Source organism: Callospermophilus lateralis, chromosome 2 (genome assembly GCF_048772815.1).
Source record: "Callospermophilus lateralis isolate mCalLat2 chromosome 2, mCalLat2.hap1, whole genome shotgun sequence".
Classification (NCBI taxonomy): Eukaryota; Metazoa; Chordata; class Mammalia; order Rodentia; family Sciuridae; genus Callospermophilus; species Callospermophilus lateralis.
In genome coordinates this window covers 74,670,343-74,682,899 of record NC_135306.1, presented here as the reverse complement: position 1 = coordinate 74,682,899, position 12,557 = coordinate 74,670,343, and the positions used below count along the sequence as shown (strand labels likewise).

At 40.8% G+C, this 12,557-nt stretch overlaps 1 protein-coding gene across 1 annotated transcript in view; it reads right to left on the bottom strand.

Annotated features, from left to right (window-relative positions):
* Pcsk5 (proprotein convertase subtilisin/kexin type 5) overlaps positions 1 to 12,557 on the bottom strand; it is a 429,480-nt gene that overhangs the window by 36,855 nt on the left and 380,068 nt on the right. Inside the window, exons 28-30 of the mRNA XM_076846064.2 lie at positions 7,698 to 7,778; positions 4,394 to 4,477; positions 2,420 to 2,615 (exon numbers count right to left, since the gene is read on the bottom strand). Of these exons, the coding sequence (XP_076702179.2) occupies positions 2,420 to 2,615; positions 4,394 to 4,477; positions 7,698 to 7,778 (361 nt within the window). The remainder of the gene's footprint in view (positions 1 to 2,419; positions 2,616 to 4,393; positions 4,478 to 7,697; positions 7,779 to 12,557) is intronic.

The window sequence follows — 12,557 nt, the reverse complement described above, 5'->3', positions numbered from 1 at the left end:
TCTTATGCTAAGTGAAGTAAGCCAATCCCCCCAAAACCAAAGGCCGAATGTTTTTTCTGATATGTGGATGCTGATGCATAATGGGGATGTGGGGTGGGGGGAGCATGGGAGGAATGGAGAAACTTTAGATATGGCAAAGGGGAGGGAGGAGAAGAAAGGGGGAATGGGAGTAGGAAAGCTGGTGGGATGAGATGGACATCATTATCCTAAGTACATATATGAAGAAATGAATTGTGTGACTCTACTTTGCCAGAGACATGAAAAATTGTGCTCTATATGTATACAATGAATTGAAATGTATTCTTCTGTCATATATAACAAATTAGAATAAATAAATACATTTTAAAAATGGGATCTTATGAGAATAGAAAATAGAATAGTAGAGAAGAGAAAGGGGATCAAGAAGGAAGCAAGAGGGATGGCAAAGGGGAGGAACTGAGGAATGGATTGACCAAATTACTCTATGTGCATGTACAAATGCATCACAATGAATTCCACTTTTATGTATAAGTGTAATGCACTAATCAAAAAATAAAGTACTAGAAGGAACACTAATAGACTAGAGGAAGAGGATCAAGAGGACATAGGAAAGGAGAGAACAGGATAGTACTGGGGATTGCAATGGAGCAAATTAGGTTATATGCACTTATGAATATATAATAATGAATACCACAATTGTGTAAAATTATAATGTGCTAATAAAAACACAAATAAATTTTAAAAAAGGATGAGTACAGTACAATAAGATTTGTCTTAGTGAATTTTTTATTGGTGTATAATAATAATAATAATACTTATTGTGACATACTTGTTCATGCACATAACATAATTTGGTCAATTTCATTCCCTAGTACTTCCCATAATAAGATATTTTGAAAGGGAGAGAGACAGAGAAAGAAGAGAGGGAATAGCTATATCATCAGAACTTTTATTACAGTGTATTATTATAATTTTTCTATTTTATTATTAGTTATTGATGTTAATCTCTTACTGTGTCTAATTTATAAATTAAACTTAATCTAGGTATACATGTGTGTAGAAATTCGTAGGAAAAACAGTGCAGTTATATGTAGGGCTTAGTGCTAGCCACCATGTCAGACATTAAGGAGTTTTGGAATGTATGCCTGGTGGTAAGGGGTGGGCAGTGACTACTTCCATTCTCTTTGCTAGAGATTGGTTCAGGAAAGCGTGAACGATGCTTTCTGACTAATGAGACTAGGAAGGGGAGTTTGAGGAAGTTTTCTTTCCTCTCTAAAAAGAGACAAACAAGGAAGAACATCCCTTTTCTGCCTCAGGTTGCTGGGTGGGGTGCTGATTTGGGGAGCTAAGGCAAACAAGCTGAGCTCAGGAGAGGAGTAGGCCACAGAGGATATGCTAAGAAAGACCTTTGGTATCTGATGACTTTTTGGCCCCTGAAATAAGCTATACGGGATTTCCTAACTAGGCATGTGAGATAATAGGGCCTGTCCCTGTCTCAGTCATCTTGCAGAAAGTTTCCTGATGTACTTTCCACTTGTTACTCACTTCCCTTTTGGGTAAATCCTGGAGGTGGGACTCTTGTTCACAAGACTAAAGGAATTATAAACCAGGAGACTAAGGAAGCAATGGGAATTAACACAAAGTAACCAGGTATTAATATTTATTTAGTACTGTAATTCATAACTCATCTATTTTATTTTTTAGTAGTACTAGGGATTGAACCCAGGGGTACTCAATCACTGAGCTACAACCCCAGCCCTTTCTATTTATTTTTTAAAATTTTGAGACAGCTAAATGGCTGAGGGTCTCATTAAGTTGCCTAGGCTGGTTTCAACCTTTAGGTCCCCTGCCTTAGCCTCCCAAGTCTCTGGGGTAATAGGTGTGTACCACTGTGCCAGGCTCTAGTTCATGTACTTTAAAATTTAAGAGACTAATATAAGAGCATTGCTTCTGTGGGGAAGAGAAAAAACTGACAACACTTATCATTTATACCAGATGGAAGAAGATCAGTCATGCACTACATAGAGATGTTTTGGTCAATGACAGGCCTCATATATAACGGCATATGCCATAGAGTCTCCATGTGTGGTAGGTTCTACTATCCAGGTTTGTGTGAGTGCCTGCTTCCGTGTCTGCTCCTCAACGAAATGGCTTAATGATGTGTTTCTCCAACATATCCCCATTGTTATGCAATGCATGATACATACCTGTATTTTGAAAAAGTTAAGATACATGCACAGAATAGTTATGGGGAGAAAGGAGCATCTGGCTTTCCATGAGTTTCATCGCTGAGGCCAACAGTGATGTCAGTCAGTGAAGGCCATTTATGTGGGCACTCTCACCAGGGAAAGGGAGAGCTCTTTGGTGAACAGGAAGGAACTACCCTAAGGTTTTATGGAGAATGGCACCAGCAGGGAGTCAAAGAAAGAGGGAAACTTACTCTGGGCAGCTGGAGTAGCACCTGCCTTCGTGGAGGAAGAGAGGGCGGTCTGGCTGAGACTGGCACTTTTTGCAGAGATCAGCTCCGGAGCAAGAGGCACAATCCTCTGTACAGTTCTCACAGCTGCCACTCTTGACTGAGGGCCAAGTGCCTTCGGGACAGGAGGAAACACAGGCCTGCTCCAACAGATAGGCACCTAGGAATCCAGGGAAGAGGGCAGAGAAGAGTGATCATGTATTTGTCCTAGCAGTGCACTCACCAAGGAGAGAACTGACACACAAGTGGCTTTTCTTAATCTTTCCAAAGGCCAAGTATTTGGAACATTTATTTCAAGTTTTCCAAAATACTTAGGTGATGCTAAATCCTCTAAGATGAGTTAAATCTTTAGGAAAAAAATTAACTGCAGGAGGCTTTCGCTGTTTCTTTTACTTTTCTGGGGCATTAGAGGTCACTGCAGGGCTTCCCTCTGCCCAGCTGATCAGCCTCGCTGATCTCTTCCAGGTGTGAGGCAGCTACACTTGCACAACTGGATGAGGCCTCCTCTTTTGCCTCCCCCATTCCATCCTGCAGGGTCATGAGCACAGCAGCAGTCCCTCCTTAGTTCCCCTTTTAATGGATGATCCATCTAATTATTTATGTTTAATTGAAAAATTAACCCAGATATTACTATTAAAAAAAATTAAAAATCACTCTCAATTCTAAAATTCCAAGAAGTTTCTTCCAGTTTTTTTTTTTTTTTTTTGGATGCACACTTTCATGTCTTCTGTGGTTGTAGTTCTGACACATTTATTATTTTAACTTCTGCATCATATCTCACTACAGTAGTCCCCACTTAACCAGTTTCACCATCCAAAGTCTCAGTTACTTCAAGCTAACTGAGGTCCAAAATATTAAATGGAAAGTTCCAGAAATAAAAAATTTATAAGTACTAAATAACTTTGTGACAGCATATTGTTAAAATTTTCAGATTTTAACAACATAGTTACTGTTTTTAATCCCTTACTATGTCTGATTTATAAAATAAATAGGAATGAATATATATAGAAAAAAACATGGTATACACTGGGTTCAGCACTATCCACAGTTTCAGGTGCCCATTGGGGATTTTGGAAAATATTCTCTGAGGATAAGTGGAGACTACTGTATTAACACTGCACATTCCAACATGGCCTTAGGAATGATCACTTTAATGGCAGTATAACGTTCTTTTTGTTAATGTACCATGTAAATATAATAGCCTTCTAGTTCAGTTATGTTATTCATAATATTTTTACAGAGAATGAAGTTAATAATTTGTTGAGCTAGTATGTAGACGCCCATGTTCTCCCCTCCACCATCACTAAATTCAATATCATTAATGAAGAACAGGGGCAGTCATTCTTTTTTTCCCCACAGTACTGGCAATTGAACCCAGGGGTGTTCTACCACTGAGCGACACCCTCAGCCCTTTTCACTTTTTATCTTGAAACTGAGTCTTGCTATGTTGCCCAGCTGGCCTCGAACTTGAATGATCCTCCTGCTTCAGCCTCCCTAATCACTGGAATTACAGATATTTGCCACCATGCTCAGTTAGATAATGCATTTTAAGAGGATGGAGTACCCATAGCCATTAGTAAATTCTGTGGGGCCAAGTCAACCAGTAATTCACTGTGCTTTGGGATTAAAAAACATTTTCTCTGGGCTGGAGATATAGCTCAGTTTGTAGACTACTTGCCTAGCATGCATAAGGCCCAGGGTTCAATTTCCAGCATCTACCAAATAAATAAATAAACAAATAAATACTTTTTTTTTTCCTCTTTGAAAGCCAGTTTTGATTATTGGGCCCTTGTGTGTTTGCATAGTAGCTACTAAGATGGGAACTTGGGATGGGATTAGATCAAAGTCCTACAAACCTCTATACACAAAGATGCGAACATAAAGGAGTGACAGTGAATTGGCTTGGCCACTGCCACTGTTGCTGTGCTCCACACTAACCTTTTGGACATGAAGTGCACAGAGTTGCAGATCCATTGCAGGTTTTACAAGAAGAGTGACAAGGCTCATATTTTCTCAAAACGTCTGTAGGGAAAGAAACAAGTGAGGCTTCTTCTTTGAACAGGCTCATAGTTTTACAGTGTTAGAAAAGACCTTCTGGGAAAACTAGTTTCCCTTCCAGTCCAAAATAAATCTCTTTGATTTTACATGAGCTGACTGTTGGTGCCTGTCACGTGCCATTATGTAGACTTTCAATTTTTTTTTTCCTCTTACTCCTTCATTGGCAACTGATTATGGACACTTTCTTTGCAACCTTACTGTGACAGAGAATGTAAGATCTTATAGGATTCTCCACTCTTTCTTTCATATATTGAAAATATGGGGAAGTATTTGCCTGTGTGTATGCACTCATGACTGAGCCTGCAAATCTAAGGTAGCCACTATAGAATGCAGCCTAAATTTATCTCATTTTAAATTTGTCCCAAATTATTATTAAATGTCAAAATCTTGTTGGTCAGGTTTTCTGAAGGCTGTCCGAGGTCGACACACCATTAACTTCACAAATACTCCAGATGTCCTGCTTTCCCTTTCCCTCCTAGAGCATTCAGTGGGTAGACTTTTCCAGGAAGTCACCTCAGCAACTCCATGGGACAATTTCATAGACACCCAGAGCAGCCTAACTGATATTATTCAATCAATGCATACTGTGATCTTGACTAAAGCTCAGGAATCAGTCTAACTCACCCAGGGGAAAGTTGGAAAAAAAAAATTCTCGCTTAGAACAGGTGACCTGAGTGATCCCTACCCTTGACCAAGTGTCAGCATTTTATAGTTCCCCTCTACCACCTCCTCCTCTTCGCTTCCTTCCTTCCTCTGTCTCTCTTTCTGGGAATCAGCCTGTTTTGGCTCTGGTCACACCTGCCTTCAGATCCCAGCTGTGCCTCTTGCGGGTAGGGTAACCATGGATACAGTAATCAAACTCTCAGAGTCCTACTTTCCATGTCTCTAAAATGAGAGAAAGTGGCTCCTCCCTTATAGGATTGTTGTAAAGACTGAATGAGACAGCGTGTGTGAAGGGCTGAACACGGTGGCTCGGAGTGGCAGTTCCCAGGTTTCCTTTCCTCCCTCCCAGTTTTCACTGTTCCACCCTGTTTCTGAAGTTCCTTTTACTTCCCTCTCCTTCTCCTCTGATTTCATACTCAGAGTGGCACCAGAAGGTGTGGCTTGATGTCTAGGATTGCGTTTATGATTGAGACAGAATCAGATTTCCCAGCCTCACACAGCAGAAGAGGAAGTGAGGGAGAAAAGCGGGGCAGACCCCACAAGGAACCAGGAAGAGAAAGGAGCAACCGCAAAGTCAGACGTCAGGTGTCTGAGGTCCAGAAAGCCGGCCTGCAGCCTAGACTGGGGAATGAATCAGTCTCTCAGTGAGCAGAGAGTCACTGGAGGTGTCAAGAGATGTGCAGAAAACCTAAAGAAGGATAAGGACACACAGTGTACACCAAGAAAATAAGAAGCAGAAGTCACCGGGACATGTTCAGCAAAGAAATTTAAGAGGGAAAAATATAATCAAGTTAGTTTAGTGATACATTTTTGGTATCATTTTTGATACCAGTATAAAAGTGGATTCTGTAATGATATGGGTATGTCTACAAGAAGAAAGAATTTTCGGGCTTTGGTTTGTGTTTAGAACCCTGCAAGGGGTCCACAAGGGGACCCCCTGGTCAGTTCCTGAGTGGTAATGATTTATGTTGGGGGAAGGTGGGCAAAGCATGTTTCCGCCATATTGCAGAATAAAGCCCTGATTCCTGGAAAAACAGCAACAACAAAAATGCTGCTGAGCTTCATCATAGAAGATATCAGGGTCCAATGTAATAATATGTGGATATAGATGTAGATATGGATATAGATAGATATAGATATAACTATAGACAGACATGAAGATGTAGATGTAAATATGCATGTACTAAAATACACACATAAATAATATATACAATACATATATATATATACATATACACAGACACACAAGTATATATATATGTAAATGATTGCCTAAGCTGACATACTGAGTGGCAGGTTTTCTTCTTAGTTTGGATAGATAACTTTCCCTAATTTTCCAATATATTCCACTATATGGGTGTGTACCCCGCCCCTTGGGGAGGATCTGCTAAAAGCTTAATTAGCCCATGCAGAGCCACATTTGCCGTGGGACTGTCACAAAAGAGGTCCACATAGCTCTCAACAGGACCAGTTCTGTCCCTGAAGGACTTTTCACCAAAAATATCACTCAGCCTATGAAAGAAGTTGCAGAAAGATCAGTCAAGAGGGTTTGAGACATGTTGTTCAATTATAGCCCAGAATGTTCCTCAGATAGGGAGTGCCCTGAAAGTCTTCACTGTCATGTGTCTAGATCACAGGCTGATTTTTTTGGTGTTCTCATTTTTATGCTAAAACAGTATATTTAAAAAGATATAAATTCCAATATTTTTCATATTTGTGTAAAATTTAATGTCTATCCACACATACAGTTGTATTTATAATTACATATACTCACATTCTAGCAATTTGATATTTTACTGTATCAAGTCGATATGGAATTCTGCAGTGTCCCCATGTGCCCACCAGAGGGGACTCTGAACAAGCAGTTCACAGCAATTAGGCAGCAAAATCATTCCCAGCTAGAGTTATCATAAAAGATTGGTGACTTAATCTAAATAATTTTAACCTTGATCATATTTTTCCTTTTTTATCCCTCTCCAGAAATTCTAGACTGGACAGGACTTAATAAAGGAAAAGAAAGAAGAAAAAAATTTCTCTTTGACCAAAAAGTATGGTACTCATCTTTCAGAAGTGACTATAGCTAAATTATATAAAGACAGGACTTATTTATTTTATTTTATTTTTATTAAATAAGCTATAATCACCTGGTTCATGAGAGAGGGAAGTCATGTCCTGTGAAATCTCCCTCCCAACCCCTTCTGCAACCTTTTAAATAGCAACAGTGTCTATTCACACAGTTGGTCACCTTGCCTCTCTTTCTTTAAACTTAAAATATTTCAGAGAGCATTCTTTCTTGGTACAAAAAAGCCTCCTCGTTCTTCCTGATCTCTCCATAGCATTCCCCCATATGGACATTTTTTTTTTTTTTTTCCAGCATTCGCTATCCCAGTCCCGTGGCTCTTCCTTTCTTTCTCAGAACTTCTGTACCCCACTCCCCTGACCTCCCAGCTTCTTGGGTTGGCTTTTGCCCAGCAGAGGCTGTCTCTCCTCTGTCTGTTTCTCCTCCCTATTTCCCTGTTACCTCTTTTGATTTGAACCTTCCACCTTCGTCGCTCTTGCAGCAGGCTCTTCACCAAAGATGGATTTGCAGTGGGCACAGCTTCTTTTTTATTAAAAAAAATAAAGTGCTTTTTAATGCAAATGAAGGAGATAAACTTCACCTACAGCCCCACTACCCAGAAATGTCTGCTGGGTACACTTTGGCGCTTCGATTTCCCTTCTTTATATGGAATGTATGAGTGTAATTACATATATGTTTAGATGTGTGATGATTTACATCTTCTGTGTATTTAATACTGACACTGTGTATTGCACTTAACATTATAAATCTTATAGGTATTTTCTCTTGTCATTAAAATCTTTTAAATATCATTGGGGGGCATGAATATTTATTTGTATGAATCGTTATTTATTTATTTTTTTGCTGCATTTTTAGATTGGTGCCCTATTTGTGTTGTTGTTGTTGTTGCTGTGGTTATCTTAAATAAAGCTGCTATGAACATCATAGTGAGGTGCATGCTTGGTTACTTTAGGACTTCTGCCTGGCATATAGGCATCTTGATCATCATTTGCTGCCTTCTTTCTGTGACTACTGTCCCCAGAATTGTATTATTCTTTAGACCCCCAAATTGCTTTCTTTTATGAGCTAAGTGATGCTGCTTTGAAAGTGAACTTGTGCTTCAAGCATTAGGGAATAGACCAACTTTTAAAATGTCATGTATGTTCTGGAAGATTCATATTTATTCTGTCATTTAATTCTTAAAATGACTGGGTGAAGGGGCTTCATGCTCTCATTTTATAGATGAGGAAACTGAGGCTCAGAGAGGATGAGTAACTTGCTTAAGGTCACACTGCTAGGAAATAACAGAGCCAGGATTTGAATTCAGGTCTGCCTAACTCTGGAGTTGTTGTTGTTGTTAGTTTGCTGCTGGAGATTGAACTCAGGGCTTTGGGTATGCTAGGCAAGCACTGTACCACTAACCTGTAACTCCAGCCCCTAGGTCTGCCTGACTATAAAGACGATCTCTCTAGAGAGGGTTTTCAATAATTAATTTAAATATTAATGTAGTTTGAGAGAGGCCAAAGCAATGGTGTGCTGGGTAAACAGCTCTCTAGAAAACAATAAGCTTGATTTATTCTGTGGTCAATTTCTATGGGTAAATACTCCCAACATGTAGATTTCAAGCTGTCAATGGATTAACAATATACTTAGGAAATTTCTGGATGTTTCATGATCAGTATAAGCCAATGAAAGTGGTTTCTTTATACCCATGGGCCACATGTTCAATTACTTACCAGTGACATGTGTTTTCTGCACACAGCATTCTGGTTGGTTAATTAAAACTGGTGTCCTCCTTTCTAAGTTAAGTGAGGCACTACATGTATACATAAGGTCTTTCTAAAGTCAGATTTCTATGGTATCTTAAAGTGCACTAAGTTTCAGTTACTGTAATGCAACACATCACCCCACGATTGATCTTGATTTTCCCCCCATGTGAGCTTGGGCTTTCAGTATTTTTTACTGACTCTGGAATTCCAGTCTTTCCCCAAGCTTAGGAATTAAGATCAAGACAGACTAGTGATAAACTGTTAGGATGTGGTCAAAGATAAAAAGTTAATTCACCATGTCTGCACTTTGTAGATTAGACTCTCACTGGAATATGTAATTAGAGCCAGCTACAACATGGTTCTCATCAATGATGGAAGTAGGTGGGTAGGGAAATTTTCGGGAATTACTCCTAGGACTTCCCAGCACAACCAGGGTGGGGGACCCATTTAAGAAAATCCAAATGCTTTAACAGTAACAGAGGGATGGCTTTAGGAAACCAACTGAGGCCACCATCTCTTTTGAAGCCAGGGGTCTGCTGCACTTGAACATTTCTACCAACACTGGTTTTGTGTGATGCCTAAGTCACTGCTGAAGCCATTCACAGCCTGTTTAAGACTGGTTTTATTCCTGCCATTTAGGGACACTTGACTAAATAATCTTCACAATGCATTAGTGAGTGGGTCAGAGGGTCTGGGGATGATTTGTGGGTGTGCAGTGACATTGATGGCTTGAACAGAGTAGAACAGCCATCTTTGGAGATTCTTTGATCTTGGTTCGAGGACTTGCCAGTCATAAACTAAATATATGGCGCATCTTCATCCTTGAACTAGGGTCCAATCTCTCCCATTTCTTTTGGTACTTGACAAAGAATAATGAATCTCTCCTCACTGCTGATCTCATCCTGGTTAGTTGTGGTATTAACAAAGGAGTTCAGGGAATTCCAGTTGGATTTTTATTTCAGGGTATTCTCTCAGCACACAGCGACCTGTGCTCATGGAGTAGGTTGTGATCTTTGGATGTGAACATGATCTTATTGTTTCCACTGGGGAGCAGCGTGGGAGAAGGAATGGACTGAAGTTCATGCTACCTTATCTTTCCTACCCAAATGTAAACAAATATATTTAAACAAAAACTAGTAAAAATCTTGGTACCACCTAGGCAGCTCCAGTCTCTCACAAACACTCTGTAATTCGTCTGGGCTTCCTCTAAATTGACCCAGAATGACTGCAATCTGCTTTCCATCATCTGAAAGGTGTGGCTAATTAGTGCTCGCTCTCTGGAAGCCTCTACTCTCCTGTTACACTCTTGCCCTTGTTTTTAAGAAGAAGGCAGGAGAAAGATGTAGACATTGGCTCAAATACTCCCAAGGCTTTATGGTATGAGTTTCCCATTTACTATCCAATTCAGTGCTTAAACTACGCTGGGGAAGCTGAGCTGTGGCCTTACCTTGCTTAGTGAATAATTTTTTTCCCTCTTTGTTAATGCTCTGCATGTCTCATTTCATAGATCATAGAAATGGAAAAGTGCAGCTATGTCATTGACTTTATAGCTTTTGTCCAGCCATGAGAAACATTCTCATCTGCTTCCCGAATCCCTTATTAGTGTGAAACCCCCAAATGGAATAAATCCTTCCTCTCTTCAAAAACATTACATTGTGATGGCAGAAAAAGTAGAGGGGTGGGTGTGGTGCTTTGACAAAGGGGAACAATCAAAGTCTGATTTTTGCTTGCAAAATGCGTAGTCCAGTTGAAGAGACGTGTAATCATTTGGGGAATCAAGTCCGCTCTGACTCTTGGCTCCCCGGACCTTTTCATCATCTGGACGCCAGATAAAATACAGATGTTCTTAGCGAGAAACACAGCACCAGACTATTTCCCTCTTGGCTTGCGCTGCCTCTTAAATGCCTGAATGCCAGACAAACTCGTTTTCAGCATTTTGGTTCAGCTATAATTCACGGAAGATATCCCAATCTGGATTGAATAATTTTCTCCCAGCTCTGTCTCTGAAATCGGCCCCGTGTGCTCTGCGGCCTTTGGCTGCTGGGTCTGGGATGTTCTCTTCCTTGAAGTCACATGTGCAAAACTGTCATAGCAGACTGCAGCCATGGACAGGCTCCCTCTGAAACCAGCACGAGACCTCTCTCTTGTCCCCTTTGAAGCTTCATCCTGTGCGGCCTCATTGAGCGGCCATTGCCTGTGCACTGTGGTGGCCCCTCACCAGATCTTTGCCCCCAAATCAAAGGGAGAGCACTTCTTGTTTTCACCAGTATTGCTGCATAGAATGTCAGGCTAATTTTTCCAGCAGGAAGATAATTTTTTTGCTTTTGTTTTTGTTTTTTTAACCACCTTGAACACACAGAGGTCTCTGAAGGCATGCAATTTCCTTACAAGAAAGTCTATGATGAAGGCATAAATGTGAGGAGGCCAATTCTAAAGATTCAGGGAGGAATACATAGTGGCAAGTCTTTGGTATTCAAGTCCAACCTCCCACCGTCTTCTTCCCTGCTCCCTGTGCCCCTCGCTTTCCCCATCTACAATTGGGGAGGGCAACTTTTAAAAGGTGAGCACTAATGATGGCAGATTCTTTTCCTTGTTTGCTTTTTGATCCCCCCCCTACACACATACTGGGGATTGAACCCAGGGGCACTCCATCACTGAGCAATAGCCCCAGCCCTTTTTATTTGTTTAATTTTAAAATTTTGAGATAGGGCTTATCTAAGCTGCCCAGGCTGGCCTCAGACTTGCAATCTTCCTGCCTCAGGAATTACAGGCCTGTGAAACCAGACCAAGTTTGTCCTGATAGGACTCATTCTTTCCCCTCCCCTCCCCTTTTCTCTCTCTTCCTTCTTCCTTCCTTCCTTTCCTCCTCCTCCTCCTCTTACTTCTCCTCCTTTTCCCTCTTCTTCCTCTTCCTCCTGCTCTCCTCCTTCTCCTTCTCCTTCTCCTTTCCTTAACTCCCTAGCTCAAGTGATACTCCTATCTCCTGATATCTCCTGGAGTAGCTAGGACTAGAGGTGCATGCCAATCAGCCCAGTTGATTAATGACAAATTTTAATTCCTACAGCAAGAGCATCTGTTTTAGTCTAAGTTTCAGTATGTTAGGTTTAACTGGCAAAGTTTCTAGTGGGTGAAGGTTTCCTTTAGCATGATGTAAAGATAAATGTGACAGAAGCCATTCTGAAAATTTATTGTTTTTCTTATATTGTTGCAGATCAAACCCAGGATTTGCACCTTCTGGGCAAGTTCTCTATCACTGAACCACACCTCCAACCCCTATTCCGAAAAGCTGAGAAAATGGTCATTTCCCTTTGTGACTTTCTTTACAGGTTCTTGGGTCATCTTCACCCAGGTGGAAACTTCAAGACAGGACCGTTCATCAATTGCACCTTGGGCTCCCCTTGCCGGCCAAATGCCAATCACCGTTTCCTACCCTCTCCCGCGGCAAGAGACCTGGGAAACCCGCTCCGGTTTCACGCCACTCTCATTTCTCTGCACAGCCTCCCTCTCTTGGATAACTCAGAAATAGGGGTTAAAGAGGAAGGGGTACAGCGTA